We start from the raw sequence: 24,174 nt of genomic DNA, 5'->3' as shown, positions 1-24,174 counted from the left end.
CCTTGTGTGTGTCGAGCTCTACTGGCCATGATGTGAACAAGTCAAGTGCGCACAGGCAGAAGTCACAGTTGGGACACCAGCAGTTGACTTGTTAGCTTAGGAGTTAATAGTTAACATTTTATAACCAGTCAACTTGGGCATTGTTAGTGAAGTCAACATGGTCTCTGGCATTTCTAGAATAACTTTAACTGTGTTTTTGCAAGGCTGTCAGATGATGCTGGCTGGAGGGGCCCTTGTGACTTTTGTGTGTGTGTGTGTGTGTGTGTGTGCGTGCGTGCGTGCGTGCGTGCGTGCGTGCGTGCGTGCGTGCGTGCGTGCGTGTGTGTGTGTGTGTGTGTGCAGAGTAATTGCAAGTTTGCAAGTTTTGCCTGCCTGGCCCTGATTATTTTTGTTGATTTATTCCTTGGGATGACTCACGTTTAGCTTCGGGTCTTTGGTCTTGATGTATTCTTCTTGCATGGATGGCCATTACCGTGTAGTTAGTGAGAAAGCTTTACCTGGGGGACGTTCTGACAGAAAGTCTTCTCATGTTCACTGTCACAATAGTTCCAAGTCCAGATGACACGGTCAATACTCGACCAGTTGCTCGCAAGTTTATTACTAGACTTTCTGTTGTGTCTTAAGCGAGAGCAAGTAAATGGAAAAAGATAACAATAAGCACTAAAAGATTAATTGCTATCTCTTAAAAGGAAGCAAAAAACGACAGTAACGTGCTGTGTATCCTTACAGGTGCAAGTTTATCTCTACATGGGTCTGAGCTCCAGCACCAGAGCCTCCGCCGACACAGAGTCCAGCTGCAGCCCTCGGCCTCTGGCTACCGGGCAGCAGACAGACCTCTCACCTTCCCCTCCTGTGGGGAAGAAGACATCATGGAGGAATCTTTGGCCACAGCCCCAGATTCCAGCACTCAAGATGATGTGCCTCCACTGGGTGAGCACCACCAGCAGCAACTACATTTATGTCGACTTCACTCAGCTTATTTTCTCCCAGCAAGTTTAGCTGACAGCATTGTGGTCTTTCTAATGAATACCTTTACATCAGCTAATAAAAGGCCATCACTGCTCAGAGAAACTTTTTCAGACTTGCGTGCAGGTTGTTGGCATTTTCAATTACTGTATTTAGAGTTGTTCCCCTTTACCTGATATAAAAATAGTAAAATACGATAGTCCTCTCTGCTCTCTGCCAACATACTTGCTTTTTGCGACAACACAGATTAATTAAAGGAGTTAGATACAGTACAGAGCATCGTGAAAGAATCAAAAGCCATTTGAATTGGAATTTAATTTAAAGTCCCTTTCCTCTCATACAAGCTCTTGAATAATCAGCTCCTGTTGTGTCTGAAGATGCCACTTGTGGTTTCTATAGTTCTTAAAAGTAGAATTTGAAGCAGAGCTGATTCTATCCCGGAGAAAAACTTCTAACACTACGATCGTGTTGATGTTTTTGAGCTTTTTAGCTCATTGTTTTGGATTTTTATAGCTAAAAAATAATAAGGGATGAAAAGGTTTTCTTTAGCTGTCTTATGATTGCTCAGTTATTGAATAAGAACAGAAGAAGAGTCAGCATTTTTACTGGATTAAAAGTTAGTCAGCTTGGATTCTATTCTCGTTTCCATTTACTCTCCAGTTGTGAAGGATGTTAACGTGCTTCTTGAACGAGAAAGGTCAGGTGGCATCAGCAGCCCGTCCAGAGACGACGACTCCACTCTGCAGAACCAGGGCACCCACAGCAGCATCCTTGATGACAACACAAAGTCCAGTGCAGGTCTCCCAGAGGTCAGCGGTGAAAATAAACAAATCACCGACAGCCAAATGTTTGCTTATTCATCCATCCATCGTCAATAATAGACAATAACTGAGTCAAAACAGCAGAGATAATGGTTCCTCTAAATGGCTACTTGCTATTCTTTGCTGACTCTCTTTATCTGCGTGGCCTCAGGGGAGGAGTAAGTCCAGTGGCCTTTGCTTCAGTGATGGAAAGAGCCGCATCGATTACATCCTGGTCTACAGGAAATCCAGTTCACAGTCAGAGAAAAGGGAAGTATTTGAACGGAACATCCGTGCAGAGGGCCTGCACATGGAAAAGGAGGTAAAATAGCTGGCTTGCACAGTGTTTGTTAACCATTCACTAATCCTTTCTAGTATTTTGCGCTTTGCAGGTAAAACAGTTTCTAAGACCTTTTCCTTTTCTTTTTTTGACAGCAACAATAAAAGCAATGTGACCTAAATTATTCTGAAGCATCTCCTTGTGGTTTGCAAAATCCAAACAATAGACCCAGTCAATGAATGAGGCAAACTTTGGATTATAAATCATTTATGATATACCGTATTTTTAAATTTGTTTTGGAGGTCAGCAATGTAGCACTCAATTCGTTCTTCGGCCATATATCTATTGCTCAAAAGCAATTCTTATAATCACAGGACATTAGCAAAGCAAACGTAGTCCAGTTCTTTAAAAAGCGATGACTCCAAAGTAAACGAGAAGCTCGATAGTTTCCGGTGCTGACAGAGAACCAGCTTCTTCAGCCAACCTGCAATTGCATTTATTGTGAGTCTCGCTCAACAGCGATACCATTTTATGTGAGGAAGTTATTTAATGCACAGCCCTATTATGCATGTAATCTAAATGGCCGAAGTGTTGAATTTTAAAATGCTCAAAGCCTTTGTGCCAGGTCTGACAGCTGGGGGCTGTCGAGACGTTCAGCACTCGTAGAGCAAAATCAAATGTGCCGATCGCAATTTTCCCTGCTGCTGCTTCTCACTGAGCAAAAGTGTCACTTGATAGAATGGAGAAGGTGGATGTTGTGATGCTGTGTGTTAACCTCAGCTCTGTTTGCTGATGCTGTACCGCCAAGGTCGTCATTATCTAGAGTGCGCAGCGGAAGGCGACGGTTGTTGTCTCCTTCAACCTTCAGCCCACTTGTGTGTATTTCTTGCATGGAGTCATTTAGTTATTTTTAGGTCTCTGCAGTTAGCTTCTGATTCATGTACCCTTAGACAGACTCCTACACAGTCAGGAAGTACAAACAGGTGAGGAAAAGAGCAGATGCTCAACAGCCTGCAGTGAGATATTTTGTAGCTCTTCCCTTTAAAAAATAAATTCTGCTTTATATATATATACATATTATAAAACGGTATAGTATATTTATGTGTGTTTGACTTCATTACAGGCCTCGTTAACAAACAGTGATGTGATCTTCTTGAAGCTTCATGCACCATGGGATGTTCTCTGTCGCTATGCAGAGCTCATGAACATTCGCATGCCTTTCAGGTTAGACAAAACTTCTAATGATGCTAATGTGAAAATAATTAAAGCTGCCCTGTCGAATTTTCTTGTACACAAACAGAAGTTATTTGCATGTAGTGTAATGTAACCCCAACAGATCACTGAGCCTGATTCTTCCAGGGGTTTCTTCCTGTAAAAATTGAGTTTTTCCTTCCCAGTTTCACCAAGTGCTCCCTCATTTAGGGTCTTTACTCTACAATATAAAGCACCCTGAGGTGACTGTGCACTCTATAAATATAATATTTAATAATTACTATTCAAACATACATGAAGATACAGTATAAAAAGCAAAAAAGCTCTTCGTTTTATGTTGGCTGCCCTGTTCCATTTCTGTCTAGATGATGCCCCACTGTTTTAACACGGTAATATAAAATCACCATTAAAACAACACTTAACACTTAATGAGATCCATTAGCTGAAAGTTGTAGCTTATCTCTATAAAAATATCTTAAAACCCAGTGCACACAGTAATTTTAAGCTCTGTGGAATTTATTGCACTGTTGAATAGATGGAAGCCCAAATTGGTTGTAAGGTTGTATTTATTTATTTAATGAATTAATTATCAAGTGATAGCATCCTGAATGAATTTCTTCTTCTCTTCTCATCAACATTCCGTTTTCCAGGAGGAAAATCTTCTACATGCACCGACGGCACAAGTTTATGAGCAGGTGAGTGTCCATGGCAACGTGTAAGTGGACTAAGCAAACCCCCACTGCTGCAGCTTCAACAGAAGCTTCTCTTGCAGGATGGAGAAGCGCATCAACAAATTCCGCGGCTGGCTTCCCCGCAAGCCCATGAAGTTCGACAATGACAGGCTGCCCGACCTGGAGGAGAACGAGAGCTTTACCGCCCCCTTCAGTCGATCGAGGATCCATCAGTGAGTTGTTGAGGAATGCTCCACCCCGAGAGACTTTTTGAACTTAATCTTACACCGCCAGCTGGTGCATTTCCATTCCCTCTTTTGTACTTTAGCCTCTTATATGCAAATTGGTGCACAGTGTAAAACACACTTTTGCACTTACATATGTGCACGTATATACAAAAAACCTATCAGTCAGGGCAGACAGATTTGTTCTAACCAGTTTGTTTCACTCCAGTTTCATCATCCACAACAAAGATACATTTTTCAACAACGCCACCAGAAGTCGCATCGTTCACCACATCCTGCAGCGGGTCAAATATGAGGAGGGGAAAACTAAGATGGGTAAGATTCTGTAGAATTAATGAAAATTACCAAAAAATAAATTAAAAAAAAATACATATCAATGCACAAAATGCACCAGAATATTATTGTATATAAGCACCGTATATTTGACTAAGAAATCCATTTGGTTTCCATTCTTTTTTACACTTTAAGCTTATGTGTAAGTTTTCAGACTTTAAATATGGTTTTATAACATTTTAATATTACTATTTCCTGTTTATCAATGCCTTTTTATAAAAAAAAAAACACCAGACAGTCCTATCTGATGCATATTAATCCAAGGCCCATAAAAAATGGCAGCTCATGCTGTCTCAAAAACTCCGGATGAATTCTCAAAATCCTTTTATGACAGACTTACAGGCATTTCTCCTGATTTTATCCCAGTGGTTAGTTGTGGCATTACATCAACAACAATGAAAAAATCCTCTTTAGCTCAAACGGTGTTTCTGCAGGGACCAGAATTTCAGCCGATATCTGTAAAACACCCCCAGCTGCAAAATTTTGACTCAATTTTTATGAGGTTTTTAATGAATGTGTTTGCATGAAACCCCGTCTTCTCATGCAAGGCTTGATTTGATTATGCATTCACACGGTAAATTCTAAATGTGAACACGGAAACGGTATGGCTCCACCTGACTTCACTCCTTTAATGATTCTCTTTCTTTCTTTTATTTATTTATTAATTTTTTTGCAGGGCTTAATCGTCTTTTGAGCAATAATTCATACGAGGCAGCTTTCCCCCTTCATGAGGTAATTTGGCTGCTAGAAACCTTTCACTCATTCATTTCCACCACCTGTTTTGAAGTAGTTCTTTGCTGTGATATTATATCACACACAGAGATCATGTCTATGTGTACATAAACATATATATGCATGCTTTAACAGGGGAGCTACCACAGCAAAAACTCCATCAGAACGCACGGAGCAGACAACCATCGGCACCTCTTGTATGAGTGCTGGGCTTGGTGGGGGGTTTGGTACAAGTACCAGCCGCTGGATCTAGTCAGGTAACTACATGCACACAATTAGATCTGAAAGTATATTGAAATGAGAACATCATCATCATCAGGTAGCGATAGCTGAAATATCTTTACATAAAATTTAGTTAAGACATCATGATGTGTTGTGTAGCTTTTACCACATACAGGTGTAGTTTTGAGGCCATTCTGAGGGAACAAACTTGTTTTTTCTCATTCCGCTTGTGCTCGGCTGTTGTTCCAGGAGGTATTTTGGAGAGAAGATCGGACTGTACTTCGCCTGGCTCGGCTGGTACACGGGGATGCTGTTTCCTGCAGCTCTAGTTGGCCTACTGGTATTTCTGTACGGGCTTTTCACTCTGGAGCACTGCCAGGTCAGGTAAAGACACCTCCTCTCTGTAGTGATAAACATGTGTGTCCTGCTATTCTTTACTCTGAGCGTCTACAGAAGAAGACGCATTATTTTCTTCAAACTGCTGCATCTTTCCACGAATCCTCGTGTGCAGAGCAGACTAAACGTTAAATTATTTTTACATACATTTGGATACATTTAGATCTATAATGTGTTGAAAATGTTTCTATTTCAGTCAAAGACTGTTGCATATAATTTAATGTTTGCTTGATGCATGAAGATTAAAACTAACAAGTTTTAAAAAGAGACTTTTTCATTTCATTCAATTTTATGTGATGATTATGCAGAAAAAATAGAATTGGGCTGAAAGGTCTGTTGCTTTATTGTGGAAAGGTCTGTTGTCTGTTGTGTAGCATGTAAATAAGTAATAAGTAACTAATTACTTTCGAAAATAAGTCATCAGTAAAGTAACAGGATTTCTTTCTTGGAGAAGTAATCAGTAATTAACAACTAATTGCTTTTTTCAAGTAGCTTGACCAACACTGCTCCTAAGGTATTTGCTGTCTCTCTCAGTCAGTACTAAAATGAATTTGGAGCCTCTTCGTTTAAACTATATATACGTTTATGTTTACAAAAACTTCAATCATATCCTGGCTGTTTGATTTAAAATTCACTGCAGTGATAATACGGAGGCAAAACTACAAAAAATGTGTGTTTGTCCAACAGATTATGGAGCTAACTGTAATTTGCAATTTGAGATGAGGCAACAGAGTGTGAAATTGTCCCCTGTACGTGATTATACTGGATGCTGCTTAACTGAAACAGAAAATCAAACGTGCGCAGGCTTCTTTGGCTGAAAAATCTCACACAGAAGCAAATGTTCTCTGTAATGACTTTTCTTAAGAACATAATTTCATTTACCTGAACAGAGATCACACACACTTACGTTTTGCACTTGTATTTTTTAAGAGAACTCAGACTTGCGTTTGTCTGGGTTTTTCTGTGACTTTGTCTCTTGCTGGATGTTATAATTCTTGTCCTACTTGAATGCTTTGGTCGTTTGTTTGTCGTCGTCCAGCAAAGAAATCTGCCAGGCCAACGACATCATCATGTGCCCCATCTGTGACCAGTACTGCCCCTACCTGAGACTGTCAGACAGCTGCATCTACGCCAAGGTACATGAAAAGGGGGACGAAATGTTCCCAGCAGCTGATACTTGTGATAGTAGCCGATCTCAGTGTTAGTTAAATAAATATGTGTTAAGAAGCTGTCTATCACTAAATGAGTCCAGTAGGATTGAAATATTTGTATATTTGAAGTATCATCAAAAAGAGATTAATGAGGGTATGCTTTGGGGTAGCCCTATGTTTTGATTCACAAGCTACCAGTTTATGAATGAATGTGCAGTGTCCTCAGTTTCTCACCCTTCAATCATCTCATCCTACTTGGAAACACTGTGATGAAAATGACATTTTTATCATCCAAAAGTATTCTTAGGAACATACTAACTGCACATAAACCGGCACTAAAATCTTTGACATTTATGCATCTCATTGAATCAGGTGTGTAGATTTTTCCTAAATTTGCTTTTTGACATAAAAATGTGTGATCTTGTCTTCGTTTTAAGGTCACCCATCTATTCGACAACGGGGCCACTGTTTTCTTTGCTGTGTTCATGGCTGTGTGGGGTAAGTTAACATTGAACTTTGGAAAAATGCAGCAGGGAAACACATAACAATGAGGTTCGTACAGTGCTGTGCTGCTGCACTGTCTGATAACCTCTTCTGATGTTTTCTAAAAGATAGAGATTACTGTGCAAAAGCCTTGAGCCATCCCTCATTTATTTGTATTTTGCAGGGAACATGGAAATTAGGCTTCTTTAACTATATTCAGGTTGGCTGTCTTTTGTTCCATTCAGCCTCAGGATTAAATAAACGTGCACTTGTTTGTTCCCACTCCTGTTTGATATGTAAAGCAGATCAAAATAGGTGGATAGATTTCTGCTTTAATTTTTTTTTTTCCTAAATGACTCTCTGTATATTGTTTACATGATAAAAATTAACTGAAAAACAACAACAGAAACAAAAAAAACCCCCAGTTAATTCCCCTAAAAATCATCACGTACAAGGAATGGACTGAAAATGAATGAAGCAGCAGCCAATAGCTGAAGACACTAAAACATTTCAACACAGAGCTATTTCAGCTATTTTATATATTATCAAAGATTTTCACATTACACAGTAACATCAGTCGTTTGTATTTCTTTTTCAATTAGTATTAATACTCTAAAAACAAAACATTTCCGAATTTTATATATTTAAAAGATTAAACAGACATTTACAGTTTCATTAACACTGTTTAAAAGCCTGGTTGAACTGTTAGACACGTGACTACTGAACAAGGTCCCAGTATATGTGCGGTGCACTTAAGGAACCTGTGGGCTGTTCATAACTTTCCTCCACTGCTGACACGGCAGGTGATGAAGAACCAGCAGCATCATAAAGGTGATCCCTGGACTCTTTAGAAATGCCTTAGTGACAGAAAAATGGAGCACAAAAAATGCACAAAATAAAGAAAAATTACTCAAAAGTCACATTTCTAACAGCTTAAACTCAAAATGATACATATCAAAACAATGTTGATGTTTAAAAATAACTACCATCTTTAACAGGTGTTCCTGCACATTGATCTTCACATATATAATCAGAAATGTTGTTGAACTGTGTTTAATTTGAGTACCTATGTAAAGGAAGAACAAAAAATAGAGTAGCAACAGATGCTCACCAAGGATTTTTTTAACATCGGTCGGCTGTTTGAGAGCCTCTCGTATTCTGTTGTCATATCTAAAACATCTCAGCATGAAGAACAGAGCTAAACACAGCTGGAGGATGAAGATCAACACACACAGCACGATGACAATGTTGTTTACTGTTGAGGGTAAAAAGGAGGGAAGAGGTACAAAAAGGCTTTAACAAATCAGACTGACAGAACAGGAATAAAACTTGGACCTTTGTTTCTTTATAATTATTATGAATTACCATTGATTACTTTCATAAATACAATGTACAGACAAATGAGGCGTAGCTTCATTCAACGTGAACTAATTATTGGATAAGATAAAAGATAATGCCTACATTTAGTGTTCAAAGAGGCACAAAGTCATTATTGATACTTTCATAGTTTTCTAGGGTGGGCCTAAGAGTACAAATGAACTGTTGAATAAAACAGTGCAAACAAAATCTCATTTTTCTATTTGTTTTCTGAAGTTGTAGTAGTTGTACAGAATCAGGACTCTTTTGCATTGGAAATATTATAGTACCAGCTGATTGTTGTGCTGTGGACTCCAAGTGGATGACCTCTGGTTGAGAAAAGACCAGAGACTGGTTCTGGTTCTGGAGGAGCCCCATCAGGTAGATCTTATTGCTCCAGGAGATTTGCTGTGAAGGCAAAACAACGGGCATTTGGATTTTGATCAGCTGGGCTTGGAATTTTATTCCAGCTTGTCATTGAAAAGAAGTTAAATTAAAAGCTCCGGTGGACGAGTTACTTGTGTTTGTGAGCTGTGTATAACTAAATAAAGGAAAGCTCAGTATCCGTTCATATAGAAGTTAAATTTGCCAGAAGAAAACAAATACTCTACAGCTTGTAAAAGCTCAGACCAGCGTTACAGCAAGCTACCACGTCCTTTCAACTAATCGCTGGCTTTTTAACTTTTCAAAATGCAATTTAAAACTTGCTTGGGAAGGCACGATGTGATCAAAAATGATTCCTTTGATTTTCTTTAATACAGATTTTTCCAGTTTTTGTAGATGTCATTTGCATACTTTGGTACCAACTGGCTCATGGCATTGTCTATTGTCTACTCTGCATGATGAAACAAAAAAAAAAAGTTAAGAAACAACCTGAGCACATGGAGTTCTTATGCAAAGACATCCTAGTAAACTACAACTTCAGTGAAAAAACTTATTGTCTATCGATCAACCATTTCCTGAATTTTATAGTGCTGATGATGTCGTGTCTGACGTCATTGGGCTAGTCTGTTTTTATGTAGGAATGTCTTTTTTGCTTTTATTAGGAATTCAGATGTTATTTACTAAGATCATTTACCCTCATAGAGAGCCACTGAGGCATGTAAAAGAGCTCATCATGGTTCAGTCAATGTTTGATAATCTGATAATGATTTGTTGTAGGTCTAGCAGTTAGTTACTAGTTAGTTAGGTTTGAAGCAAACACAATTTGAGCGTTGCTTCAGATGAGCACAGTTTGGTTTAGTGGTATGCAATACTGCAAAATTTGGTATTGATCCATTACCACGTAATTACAGGACCATTATCACAGATGTTTAGTGTTTTCAGAGGGAGAAACATTTCGTCACTCATCCAAGTGACTGCTTCAGTCTCAGCTGACTGCAGGTTTCCCCAATCTTATAAACAGTACATTTGCCCTTCAATGACTGAAACCAGCCCACTGAAGGAACAATGGGCTGTGAGGTCATTTCCTTGATCATAAATATGCAAATTGTCATGACCATTGATCAATAACCACTGATCAAAGACCATTGGTCATTGATCAGTGGCCATGAGTACCATTCACAGAGAATTGGGAAATGGCTGCAGTCACAGCATTGTAAGATGGTGACAGATGTACCCTTAGGCCCCCTCCTTCTTGACTCCCCACATCAGACCAGTCCTAAATCCCTGTCCAGGATTAAATGAGAGTCCACTGGCCTGTAGGTGTGAGTAGATAGTAGAGTCCCGGCCTGACGAGGTAGCTCTTCTGTGTTGTGCCATCCGCTTAGTCAGAGGTTCTTTGGTTTCCCCGATGTATAAATCCTGGCAATAATCCTGGCACTTAACAGCGTACACTATGTTACTCTGTTTGTGTTGGGGGACCCGATCCTTGGGGTGGACCAATTTTTGGTCCACCCCAAGGATCGCAGCGCAGCGCGATTTGGGGTTTAAAAGCTTCAGAGACGCTGTGTTTTCGAGAAAATTCGTCTCAACTGTTCCGATACTCCTGAGACATCAAACGTTTCTCCCACTGAAAACGCAACGTCCAGATAAACTGAATCAACTTTTTGGGATAACAGCGGCTTATTTGTTATAAGTTTTGAAGTATCTATCCTCAATATGCTTCTTCTGAATACACCTACATGTCTTTGAATTTTAATTCCACTATTAGAGTGTTTTGTTGTGTTACTTAATAAAACCAAACACAGCTTTCACAGTTTTTACACAAATTTTACAACTGGCACTTTCACAGACCTACAATGTAACGACTTGACCTGAGAGTCAACACAAAAGTATCCTTGTATTCAGACATTTTCATTCATGATTGAGCAAATTAATGAACCTAGAGGAGAAAATCAAACGAAAGCATTGATCCTGTCTCGCTAGTATCGAGCCGATAACAATACCAACATTGGTATCAATACTATGGATATTTAAACTGAGCAGCCCACAGCTGGTGGGGCTGTGCTGTCTATAAATAAGCCTGTAAATCAAATGCTCCTCTCTGGGAAAACAAAATGCCTGATGACATATGTATGTGGCATGTTTTTATCTGTTTAAGATTCTGACTATGATCCTAGGTGCACCTTCTAATGCTGCTGAAGGTGCACCTAGGATGCACCTATCACAGAAGTAATAATGTGATAGTCCAACACAGCGGTTAAAAATGAGGTTTAAAGTCTTACTTTAACATGTTAAAGTGTTGCTGAAGATTATATGGTACAGTACAGGCAGCGACAGTCTTGACAGCAAGGTGCTAAACATCACTGCTGATTATCTTTTGGCTGCTTTAATTTGTATATTTAATCTGTGCTGCGGGAAGAAAGGGGCAGCTTTGATTGTGTAGCTTCGCACAGGCAAAAAATGTAAAAACTGCGGCACTTTAAATAATTCACTTTTCAGTAGAGGACATAATAACAGTCACCCAGTTAGCATGGATAGATCGATAGAGGGCATTCCCTGCTACTAAAGATGTTTACGTTTAATATAGTTCTGCAAACAACCTCTATAAACAACCTACTAAAACTAAAACTGTTAGTAATATGGTGTTGTACAGGACACTGGGATCTTGATAGGGAGCTACAACATTTTTACTCTACAATGAAATCTGCAATCCTAGTCCCTTATCTTATCAACTAACAAAGTTAACCAGCTCTTATGTAATTAACAAATAAGCACCCAACTGAGCTCTAAATAGTACAAAGTTAAACTCCACAAAATAGTTTTTTTATTTCTGTATAATAATTGATAATTCCTGAATACACATAGTTGCATTTATTAGACATTGAACTACACATATAAAAACACTTGCCAAGTTTAACAACCAGTGTAGAATACTAAAGCTGTTTTCACAGCTGCGCTGGCATCTCAGAGCACTGTTTGAAGTCTGCAAATACAGCAAAAACATTACCAGTTTTCTATTTTTATTAAAAGAAAAGTCAAAAAGAAAGCGCATTAATGTACTGACCTTACATCCACTGCTTCTCGCCGCTTGTCCGAATTAATTTTTGGGTTTCACTGCAGCACAGAATCCACTGAAATCCCCTCATTAAGGTTCCTCAGAAGTTCTCTCCCCTGCTGTTTGCTCATACAGCTGAGTGTTCGCTCTGAAAATACCTTTCTCTTATGCAGCTTCAGACGGCATGACAGAGAAAATAAATGAAAAGCTTGTGTTTGAAACACTGAGGATGAAGGCCTCTGATCTGAGCAGCGTCTGCAATAAGTAAGCCATCCGGAGGACTTTGTTCAGCAGGATCTAACTTCCATGGCTCAGCACTCTTTCTGAGTTGTCGTGCATTGTAAACACTGGATCAGAAAGCACTTTGACACGTGCCATTTTCAACACAGTTGGATAACACGGGCATCATATCAACCTCTCACTATTTACCACTCTGCAGTTAGGATTAACTTAATAGTGCATATATAAAGATCCAGAAGACCAGTAGGCATTTCCCTACACAGTGCAAGATCACCTCGGAAGCAATAGTAAAGATTAACTCATTAACCAGTGTTGGCAGTTTGTGTCAGTAATTTAAACTTCATTGTGATCTGTGGTGTAGAAAATAATGGCCAAAACACTATTCTCTTACCCGGAGAGTGATGCACGTTATTTTTATTTAGTGATGTTTTAAAATTTAAACAAATAAAAGCTGAAATGTTTCATCTTTTGTGCCTATTTTATATAAAGAGTTGGTCAAATTACATATATACAGTGGTCCCTCGCTATAACGCAGTTCACCTTTTGTGGCCTTGCTGTTTTGCGGATTTTTTTGTGCAATATTCCATGTTTTTTTTGTTTGCTAGTTTAGTTTTTTTAGTTTTGTTTTTTTAGATCCTGATTGGCTGTAGACCATTGTCAATCAATCTCATGCCGTGTCTCCTGTACAGTACAGAATGTGTTCAGCTTGTTAAATTTACATAAATCTTTCACTAGCAGTGTGACTCTGAAGTGCTGCTCTGTATGTTTGTAGGTTTTCTCCCCAACAAACACAACAATGTCGATGAAACGTTTTGCACCGTCAAAAGCAACCGCGGGTGCCTTTGGTGTCATTCTACAGTATAGTACTGGACTTATTTGAAGGCTTGAGCTCTGAGAGTGTTTAAAAGAGAGAGAAAGGTGTGAAAATGTTTATGCATGTCTGAGAAAAGTGTATAAAGTGTGCCATGAGGAGGTTTACAGCCTGAAAACATCTATAATAGTTGTAAAAAAATTAAGTTGGCTACTTCGCGGATTTCACCTATCGCGGGTTATTTTTAGAACATAACCCCCGCGATAAACGAGGGACCACTGTATTGTAAAAAGGCATAATTTGTAGAAGCTACCCTAATGCAGACTTACCTGCACTTTCTTATTTTTCTATTACGAGTTTGAGCATCTTTAGGCTAATTGGTCAGGTTTGTTGTTTTGGTTTACTTTTATCAACCTGGTTCTTTGCAACAGCCAGCAAGAACAGCTTTTGCTCTTGCGTCCTTCTACAGTTTGTCACAGTCTAGCTGAGAAGCTGACTGTGTGGAGTGAGGAGGAGGACCCGAGTACAAACATGCAAAACAAATCTTTAATCTATCTAAGAACAAGCCGTTTATTCAAGGCCGGAAAACATTACAAGAGGCAAAGGCGAAACTAAACAATAACCTAAACTTGGTGACCTAAGATTAAAACATAAAAACAAACCTAGAAACATGACATAGCATGAACATAGCAAACGACCCAAAGAAATGAATGAAAACACACAGACTAAATGCACACAGGAAGTGAGCAGGGGAAGTGGAAACACATGGGGAAACAGCTGATTAGAAAGAACATAATGACATCAGAGGGAAAAGTAAACTTAAACCTCACTGAATATAGAAACACAAGACTTTCAAAATAAAACAGGAAACATGGAGAGACAGGACAACACAAGCTTGACAATGACATGACAGACTAGACAAGAAACAAGACACAAAAGCCAAGGAGACAGATGATAGTAATGGCTAAACTAAAACTCCACTAGACCCCAAATAAGACTAACACAATAACTTATAATCACAAACTTTACATAAGAAACTCAAAAATACAGAATAAACTCAAAACGCCAGGTCAGAAACATGACACAATTCTTGCTAGCATGCTTTAAGCAAGCGAAGTTGTTGCAGTCCAAAACTACAAGATGAATCTGAGGGGTGTACTACAATAATGGGTTGAGCCATCTCTGTGTCTTGAAAGTGGTGCTTTACTGGCCAAGTATGTGTACGCATACAAGAAACTGGGGTCCAGACAATAACCACATATGGAGCATATTATTGGAATAATATGTGCAGATATGAAATCAGCACCAACTGAACAATCAGTTCTCTGGAAAATAACACTACTAATCCTGTTGGTCTTCTAAGCACGGATGGTAGGAGGGTCTAAGGTTTTTCTGATCATCAATTTTAGGGTAAGTGAATCCAGATACAGGAAAACTGCCCTCAGTATACTGAACTTGCTTCATACTACAAAGCCTGGGTTATGTGTTTAACAGAAAACTCAGACTTTAAGCTTGACTTAGCTTTCTGACCCATGCACTTTGCTTTTTATTACAAGTATCTGTCTTGTTGATTAATATCAGGCCAAATATTTAAAGATTGTGACGATTTCTTCATTATTAAGACTTGTACGTCTAAATTTGAAGCATGTTATCTGCAAAAACATGACGGGCTCATCAATAATGTATTGTTTACACAATGACAGAAGAATCATCTAACAGAAGAAATTTAATAGAAAGTTGATTAGTGCTTGGTAGGAGCCATATAATCCCATCCTGGGGACTGTTTAGGACGCAATGCAAACTTTTTTTGTTCATGTCTTCCAGCAACGGTCTTCCTGGAGTTCTGGAAGAGACGCAGAGCTGTCCTCGCATATGACTGGGACCTCATTGACTGGGAAGAAGAGGAGGTAAAAGTCCTGTAGCTTATCTGCTCCCTTTAACATAAATAAATAGTATGAAAAGAAATTAGGAGGGAAAAGATAGTCAATTATATTTCTAGTTATTTCTTTTTTTCTTGAACAAGCACTTCTTCCCTGAAGAAATGTTGGCCTACTCATACCCTTTTCAGTCCATGTCAATCTCAAAGCATATATTTAAAAAGGTGGAGATGGTGTACTAAGAGCCTGTGTCAAGTCTGTCTCAGTTCATTTTATGAGTCACTGAAAATCTGCAGCTCTACAATTAAAGCACGAACAAACTAAAGACCCACACAGCTGTCATAATGTAATTTCTGTGGGTTTTTATGTTCTCTCCTGTCTTGTGTATCAACCTCCAACCATCATCTGTCAATCACATAATAGATAGTGAATGTGTTCTTTGAAGGCTGCTCTTCTTTCGATGTAAATGTGATTCAGAATTTCAATCTGCTTTGTACGTAACGTGAGAAGACAGGCTTTTGGTCAGAGCTTGAGGATATAAGGGTGGTTTGCAGCCACTTGGTTGTGCCTCTACACTGTCCCAGCTTGGCTATTATATCCTGTTGCTATGTGTCAGGCACCTTTGGACACAGCCTGCAGTTTGAGTCCTGTTGGCTGTGCTAGACTCTTGCCCAAATAGATCTGGTGCTTAGGGCCGGTTCTTGTGCTGCCATAATCAGAACCTCTGTGGCCTTTTCTAGCCGCTGGTAGGATTTCTTGACGTCAGAGACTTCCTCTATCTGTTGGTGGTACATCCCATGATACCCATGATCTGTGCTTTACACAGTTCGTATTAAATATTTGTGCTGATACCCTGAAGAAGAAGCTTTCTCCGTGGTAACCCTTTTAAAAAAAGTAGTACTTGTTCAGTCTTTTTCTAATTGCATTGACATGTCATGTCATTTATCCCACTAACTGAAGTCTGTTGAGTCCTTACGCTTTCCACTTCTGTGAAGATTGTGTTAATACATACCTCATACTGCCTGTGACTTGCACCCTCAACTATGCAATCCTGTGAAAAACTTCTCAGCAGAAATGGCTGCTAACTAGTAACTAAATGTGTGCTTTCTTACTGCAGTTTATGCTCATATGTGTAGTCTGTTATCTTTCAGGAAGAAATACGCCCGCAGTTTGAGGCCAAATACTCAAAGAAGGAGAGGATGAACCCTATATCTGGAAAACCTGAACCTTACCAGGCCTTCTCTGACAAATACAGTCGCCTCATCGTTTCCACATCTGGAATATTCTTTATGGTGAGTTTCTGGAGCAAGTGAGCATTAAGTAAAAGATGTGTTACTAAATGTGTCAACTGCTTTTTGTCTGCAATTACAATTTCCATTGTTCCATCTAAAACTAGACCTCTCAGTTTATAGACTGAAAAATTCAGTTATCATATATACATTCATAAGTGTTTACAGTTGAAATGTTCTCTTTTTCTTGTCACTGTCACGTCACAGATATTGGTGGTGATTGCTGCCGTGTTTGGCATCGTCATTTACCGAGTTATCACTGTCAGTACCTTCGCTGCCTTCGGCTGGGCTCTCATCAGGAACAACTCTCAGGTGGCGACCACGGGCACGGCAGTATGCATCAACTTTTGCATCATCATGCTCCTTAACGTGGTAAGTTTCTGCTGTTTTTCGACTGCACTGTGCAGAAGTAGAGCAATGACGAAATAGTTAATGCATTTATTTCAGGTGTGATAAATACTGTTTTAAATGTAACGGCTAATTCATGCATTGTATGAATAGTTACACGGATACATATAAGATTATCATTATCATTATTTTGATAGCTTTCTAACGCTTTTAACAGCATTTTTAGACAATAAATTTAGAGAAATACCTTGAGAAATACATTTAATTTCACCCTTTTTTACAGCTTTATGAAAAAGTTGCTCTGCTTCTTACCAATTTAGGTAAGCTGGTGACAGACAATTTTGCAATTTCTTTTTGTATGAATAATGTTACGATATTCTTAAAATGAACTCCTTCTTTCTGTTTAACCACAGAGCAACCGAGGACAGAGTCTGAGTGGGAGAACAGCTTTACTTTCAAGATGTTTCTTTTTCAGTTTGTCAATCTTAACAGTTCAACTTTCTACATCGCCTTCTTTTTGGGAAGGTGAGTAAGTCACAGGCAATTTACAAATACAGGACAGGACCAGTATTAGTTGAATCATGTAACCAGTTTCACACAAATATACGTAGCTGAGTTCCTATTACTTATTCTTACACTGGCTAGTTGCCTTGTTTAGCAAAGGGGCCTGTATATTTTACTGTGATATTAAAGTCATTAGGGAATATCCAAAAGTCTTAAACAAAATATACTGAATCCTTTAGTACAGCTGACCTATAAGAAAGCAATCACCTGTCATGGTTTGCCTCCACCAGTGTGTGAATGTGAGAGTGAATGAATAGTGGAATTGTAAAGCCCTTTGAGTGTCTAGAAAGGCGCTATATAAATGCAATCCATTATTATTATTTAAATCAGAATAGCCTTAATACATTTTAAAGAGATGGGTTTTTTTTTTTGGGGGGGGGGGGTTGCTTGAATTGCTTGTATAGTTGTGAATAACCCATTGACAGAGATTAAGTTTTATATTACTTTAAACAGGAAGAGCATTTGTAAACTTTTGAAAATAGAAGTCTGTGGAGATTGCCTCATTTTTTTTTAGCCAGCTTCAAGTGGCCGTTCGAGGAACTGCAGTTTTTGGTGCATGATCATATGCTTCATCTTTCAGCCTTGCTGCTTGGGGATAGTTATCCTGATACCCTTTGAAGAGTTCACCTTTTGTGTAATTAGGGACAAATTGGAATTTTCCTGACGGTCAATGATAGTACTGTATGTGTAAATTATACAGCTGACGTTCAAATGCTGGTTGGTTGTTGGTTAGGTAAAAAATGTAAAATGTAGCTTACAAAATGTAACCTAATGCAGCGCAGTGTATCTCATTGAATCTATAACAGCATTGTATATTTTGTGTACTTCTGTTCTCGAAGCCTGTTTCTTTACACACATTATTGTGAGCACTTAGATCAGGGGTGGGCAATTCCAGGCCCCGAGGGCCGGTGTCCTGCAGGTTTTAGATCTCACCTTGGGTCAACACACCTGAATCACATGATTAGTTCGTTACCAGGCCTCTGGAGAACTTCAGGACATGTTGAGGAGCTAATTTAGCCATTTAAATCAGCTGTGTTGGTTCAAGGACACATCTAAAACCTGCAGGGAGACCGGCCCTCGAGGCCTGGAGTTGCCCACCCCTGATTTAGATTAATCTTCCAGCTTTTATTTGTTACACGAAATAAAATGCCTTTAAAGCCATCAAAATTGTCCTGTTAAGTACAGTTAGGAATAAGTTTAAGGTTTTCTGGATCTTGTAATTATCCAAGAGTAATAAAGTGTCACAGGAAAATTGTTTAATCTCTCTTAAAAGGACAACCAAAGGGATACAAAGATGTCTCAGGTCTTTCAGTACCAGAAAACTGGCATTTTGCATTACCAAGGCTTTCAAATCTAGAAGAGTTTTTATTTTTCAGTGACATCTATAATTTTAACCATCGGGTCCATTTTGATACATTTTACAGACTTTGAGCAAAGCCGTCTCTGGGCTTAACGTAGCTTATAGTGACGCTAAACATGTAGCTCTAATTGTGTGCTCTTTTATTAACTCCTTACTCCTGTTGTTTTTTTTCGACCCTTGGCCTACAGATTCACAGGTCGACCTGGTTCATATCTGCGTCTCATAAATCGCTGGAAACTGGAAGAAGTGAGTAATGACTTTCCTTTTCCCAGTGGGGAATAATCGCAAGGCATTATGGATTGACATATTTCTAACTTGGGCATTAAGCTATTACTGTATGGCTAACCACCAGGCATTTAACCCCCATCATTAGTAAGTGGTACTTCTGGGAACATGCAGGGAAATAATACAGTGGAGTGGTCTAAGGGGACAAAAGGCCTGAGCCGACGCTTTTAGGTGCTGAGCTAATGTTTTCCCTCAGCAGCAGAAATGGAAAAAGTCTCTATAATGTGACATGTACAGTACAAGTGTAGCCTCAGTCAGCCTTTCATTCCCATGCAGAACCATTATTGTCCTTAAAGACATTACTGCCTCGGCTGCACATTTAAAAAGCTGTTAAAGGTTGCAGGCATAAATCATAATCGTAAGTGTATGAAAAATAATTACAGGTTGTGACTATAGCCTTTCCAAAATAAACTGCACTTGCATTGCTGCAGTGGGTGTTTTCCAGCAAGTGATGCTTGCAAATCCTGTTAGACTCATGCTTATAACAGTGACTAGTTCTAGCGATCCTGGATTCCTTCTTGAAAATGAAACTCTTTTGTTTACACTTTAAAACACCATGTTGGCAAAGGCTAAAGTTTGATTTCATGCTATCTCTTTCTTGTCTCCTCAGTGCCATCCTAGTGGCTGTCTCATTGACCTCTGTATGCAGATGGGAATCATCATGGTGCTAAAACAGACGTGGAACAACTTTATGGAGCTCGGCTACCCGTGAGTTCCATTTGCCGCTGTAACCTTAAAATAATATAAACCTGTTATGTGTTTAGACAAAAAGCAGCATCTGGTGTAAAAAATAAAATATATGGAGCTAGTTACTATGGCAACCTCTTACGTGTATGTATATGGAGTAACTACAAAAATATATAATTCTAGCCCATTACTAGCCCATTTTATTTAATGCTGAATTGCAAATGCATCTTGCTATCCAAGCTAGCTAGCCAGTGCTAGCATTAGCTGGCAACTCTCTAACTCTACGTCATCTGAAAATTTGAAAAAAACAAACCAAAAAAAAACACAGTTATGGCAAAATTGTCAAACTGTTGTTCACAGCTGGGTACATCACAGTGGATACATCCGTCGTTTATATACAGTCTATGTTGGTCGAGAAACGTAGTGTCAGATTGAAAAGGTGCTGAACGTATCTGAATCTATTGCCATGGTAAACATTCATGATCCCCAGGCAATGAATCCTGCTTTTCTAACCTTGTGATTCATCATCTACTGCAAAACTGGTCTCACTCCCATTTTGTTTTTTGTTGTTTGATAAAGTGTTTTTCTCTTTCGTGCTTTTTATAAATTTATTTATTTATTTATTTTTAAATCAATCATTTGACCAGTACTTACTTATGGTCATTTACCTAGCTAATAACATTCCCATATTACTCAACTGTGCTTGTGTGCAGCTCCAGTTACCATATGGTTACATGTACTGTGTTTAAGAACAGATCCGGAGAGCTTTTAAACTTGAAAACAGCAGTCTCTCGTGTTCCGAAACACCTGGACTTAGTGTAGTTGCACAAGAAGATCATGCCCAGTTTTTTTTTGTTTTTTACTCAGACTGATGCAGAACTGGTGGACGCGGCGGAGGCTGAGGAGAGAACACGGCCAAAATGCAAAGGCTGGCTTTCCACAGTGGGAGAGGGATTTTAACCTACAGCCAATGAATGCCTATGGACTGTTTGATGAATACCTGGAGATGAGTATGTTGGATGCAAGCACAATATGAATGAAATACGCTTTGCTGGTAACCTTTGATATCAGTTCTGTATTTTAAGGCTATCCTAAAATGCACTCTACAGTTTAATCTTCAGAATTTATCTAAACAATTTTTTTATCTTGGTCCCAGCAGCTTCAATCCATGTTATGTAATTCTGACACTGCACTATATTGAATTAGAGCTAGAAGCTTTTCCACGTGCTTTAAGGAGCTTTAAGGTGCATTTGATGTTTTTGATCATTGTTTTGGATTTTCATCCTACAGTTTTTAAGTTCACCCATTCCCAGATTTGAAATCGCTCAAATAAATCCACTATACGCTTTCTTCAAGTCATAAAGAGCTGAACAGGACAGAAACTACTGCCTTACATTCATGCAGCAGCCAATAACATGACTCTAAATTCTTAAATTCCAGTCTAAAAAAAAACTGTTTGAAAGCATGATGAACATCTAAAGGAGATGTTGGACATCAGGCATGTTTTTGTTACATGCCTGATGTTCAAGGTAGCTAGTTTACCTTTATACAGTCTGGCTTCATTAAACCTAATAACCACAATCAGGCGAAACCTTCTCACAACACTGGTTTTCAACTCGATAAATAAAGGTTAGGGTCAACAGTATCATTCCTTCATATTTGTGCATGAGTAGATATGATTGTAAATCCCTTAAATGTATCCCTATTCTTAATGATCTTTATGATCCAGCCATGGTGATGTCAAACAGCCAAAAACTTACAGCGAGTAGTAAACAAACAGAGCCTTTTTTAATATCTGTGCACTGAGGTCTGCTCGAGCTTTGAGTGGTCAATAGACAGAGATTTTATAAATGTAGCTTGCTCAGGGTAGCAGGCTACTGTGCAGCATAAATGTCTGGATTTACCATGGCAACCACAAATCCTGCTTGTAATTAAATTGAGTAGAAATCACAACAACGGTCGCCTCAAGGTGCTTCTTATTGTTAGATAAAGACCCAACATTAATGCAGGCAAAACCCCGTCAATCAGACAGCCCTCTATGAGCAAGCACTTGGCGACAGTGGGAAGGAAAACCTCCCCTTTAACAGGAAGAAACCTCAAACAGAACCAGGCATCTGCCGTGGCCGGCTGTAGTGCAGGCCTCTGAAGTCTTGCACTGTTTGTTTCAGTTTTACAGTTTGGCTTTACCACCATCTTCGTGGCAGCTTTCCCTCTGGCCCCTCTCTTGGCGCTGATCAACAACATCATCGAGATCCGTTTAGACGCTTACAAGTTTGTCACACAGTGGCGACGCCCTCTGCCATCACAAGCCAAAGACATAGGTAAAGAGTAAAATGCAGTACGTTCCTTTATTACAGAAACACTTTCCTGTTTGTGGGGTGTCTTTGAAATCATTCTTTATTGGCAGGGATCTGGTATGGCATTTTGGAGGGCATCGGCATCTTGTCCGTCATCACCAACGCCTTTGTGATCGCCGTTACCTCGGACTTCATCCCCCGCCTTGTTTACGCCTACAAGTACGGACCCTGCGCTGGTCAGGGCCGAGCAGGGGAGGGGTGAGGGATGATTTCACAGTTTTTGCTTTAATTCTGTGTTGCTGCATGCTGCAGTTGGTAAAATCATTTCCCGTATGTGCCGCAGGTGCATGATGGGTTATGTCAACGCCAGTCTCTCAGTTTTCCGGGTGTCAGATTTTGAGAGGAGGTCGCACCCCAGGACGAATGGCTCGGAGCTGTTTGGAGAAGCCGTGAAGTACTGCAGGTGGTGTGAGAAGTGAAAAGCTGTTATTTTGAGGCAGCTGTAGAAAACAGAAACACTGTGGGAAGAGAAGTTTGTTTATTTTAAAAAGGCTTCAGCTAAAAGCACAGGGTCAACTATAAGATAATCCACTACTTTATTCACAATTCTGGTAACTGAGTGATCTTACTGAGATCCACATTGAACTGAAGTTACAGAACATCATTTTGGAAACGCCCCATTTTCTGCCAGTATCCCAATTTTCCTGCTCACTAATATGAGTACCGTAATTGTCGGGCTATAAGCCGCTACTTTTTGCACAAGCTTTGAACCCTGCGGCTTTTAGTCAGGTGCGGCTTTTCTATGGATTGTCCATGATTTTTGTCATATCGTAAGACGATTTGTTTTGTGTGTTCCGCTGTTGTACGGCACTACGTTGCCTGGCGGAAGGATCGGGGTTCAAGAGTGGTATGTTAGTCACATGTCCGTCCGCCAGGCAACGTAGTGCCGTACGAAGTAGCGCGAAAAACAAACTTCAAAGTAGCGGTACGCTACGAGAAAGATGGTGAATGACTGACTTTTCTTCTTGTTAAAGCCGTGTTACTGCACCTGAGCCTAAAAGGTAGTCCGAATCTATTTTTCTGGTGTGCTGTAGGCTACTGTTATGTACTACATGTGCAAATATGTACCCATAACTTGTTTTTCAAAATATTAATAAAAGTGATGTCTCCAAACAGCCATCTCTTTCCTGACAATTCCCTTTGTGCATATTCTCTTACATATGATAAGTCAACATTGAAACACCTGCGGCTTTTAGTCAGGTGCGGCTAATGTATGTACAAAACAGGATTTTCCCCGGATTTTAGCTTGTGCGGCTAATATTCAGGTGCGCTTTGTAGTCCGGGAAATACGGTAAATGAGTCATCAGTGTTTCTGTAGGATGAACTTTGACCTTTCTCTTTTTTCCCCTCCCCTTTTAGGTATCGTGACTACAGGGAGCCTCCAGATTCTGCAGAGCCTTACTCTTACACTCTGCAGTTCTGGCACGTCCTGGCAGCCCGGCTGGCCTTCATCATTGTTTTTGAGGTCAGTCTTTTGTAGTCACTGACAAATGACAGCAGGCTGCAGGCTGCCTTTGGAATTGGATTCCTTCTTATTATTTTGTCAACAGGTTTTCACCTTTCTCTCTTATTTATCAGGACCAACCAGCAGTGCTGTGAAAAAGTACTTGACTCCCTTCTTTCCCCCTTCAAACTAATTCTAATTTTATAGAAAGATAAAAAGAGTAAATGCAAATTTCAGTTTTTAAATTATGATTTCATTGATCAAAAAAGCTATCTTACCTCGACCTTAGTCTAGGTGAATTAGTTGTTGTGAACCATATTTTTTTTTTAGAAAAATTTGTTTTAGATTACGAGCCACACCCAGGAAGACCTGTTGAATCAAGAATTCACTTAAATAGAACCTGTCTGAGAAGCTGAAGAGGTCTAAGAGATCTCATAAAGGAGGAACATCATGACACGATCTAAAGAAACTCAAGAAGATCTGAGAGAACAGATGAGAGACAAAGTCATCGACACCGGGGTGGAAGGGTTACAAAGGCATTTCTAAGGCTGAGGGAGGTCGTTATTCACAAATGGAGAAAACTTGGAGCATTCACAGGAAAGTCCACCCTTCCAAAATTTCTCTAT

The 24,174-nt window shown here is 39.4% G+C and overlaps 1 protein-coding gene and 1 long non-coding RNA gene across 2 annotated transcripts in view; one reads left to right on the top strand and one right to left on the bottom strand.

Annotated features, from left to right (window-relative positions):
* The first annotated feature begins 741 nt into the window (after positions 1-741).
* Positions 742-24,174, top strand: part of LOC146649184 (anoctamin-4-like) — a 28,055-nt gene continuing 4,622 nt past the window's right edge. The window contains exons 1-24 of the mRNA XM_085386982.1: positions 742-930; positions 1,627-1,775; positions 1,939-2,088; positions 3,170-3,270; positions 3,909-3,953; positions 4,031-4,162; positions 4,383-4,489; positions 5,184-5,239; positions 5,375-5,496; positions 5,711-5,845; positions 6,897-6,993; positions 7,446-7,506; positions 15,162-15,244; positions 16,366-16,506; positions 16,711-16,875; positions 17,135-17,171; positions 17,265-17,376; positions 18,964-19,021; positions 19,671-19,768; positions 20,615-20,757; positions 21,916-22,068; positions 22,155-22,302; positions 22,388-22,507; positions 23,464-23,569. Coding sequence (XP_085243108.1) covers positions 870-930; positions 1,627-1,775; positions 1,939-2,088; positions 3,170-3,270; positions 3,909-3,953; positions 4,031-4,162; positions 4,383-4,489; positions 5,184-5,239; positions 5,375-5,496; positions 5,711-5,845; positions 6,897-6,993; positions 7,446-7,506; positions 15,162-15,244; positions 16,366-16,506; positions 16,711-16,875; positions 17,135-17,171; positions 17,265-17,376; positions 18,964-19,021; positions 19,671-19,768; positions 20,615-20,757; positions 21,916-22,068; positions 22,155-22,302; positions 22,388-22,507; positions 23,464-23,569 — 2,580 coding nt within the window. The 5' untranslated portion in view covers positions 742-869. The remainder of the gene's footprint in view (positions 931-1,626; positions 1,776-1,938; positions 2,089-3,169; positions 3,271-3,908; positions 3,954-4,030; positions 4,163-4,382; positions 4,490-5,183; positions 5,240-5,374; positions 5,497-5,710; positions 5,846-6,896; positions 6,994-7,445; positions 7,507-15,161; positions 15,245-16,365; positions 16,507-16,710; positions 16,876-17,134; positions 17,172-17,264; positions 17,377-18,963; positions 19,022-19,670; positions 19,769-20,614; positions 20,758-21,915; positions 22,069-22,154; positions 22,303-22,387; positions 22,508-23,463; positions 23,570-24,174) is intronic.
* On the bottom strand, positions 7,664-12,572 carry LOC146649185 (uncharacterized). Its single transcript, XR_014908276.1, has 4 exons — positions 12,296-12,572; positions 9,138-9,255; positions 8,603-8,746; positions 7,664-8,348 (listed from the first exon to the last, which is right to left on the bottom strand). It is a non-coding gene; the product is annotated as an uncharacterized LOC146649185 (long non-coding RNA).

The sequence above is a fragment of the Rhamphochromis longiceps genome, linkage group LG17 (genome assembly GCF_057381845.1).
Source record: "Rhamphochromis longiceps isolate RC_006_pf linkage group LG17, R_longiceps_female_GT1.1, whole genome shotgun sequence".
Lineage (NCBI taxonomy): Eukaryota > Metazoa > Chordata > Actinopteri > Cichliformes > Cichlidae > Rhamphochromis > Rhamphochromis longiceps.
This window is presented reverse-complemented; position numbering and strand designations above follow the sequence as displayed.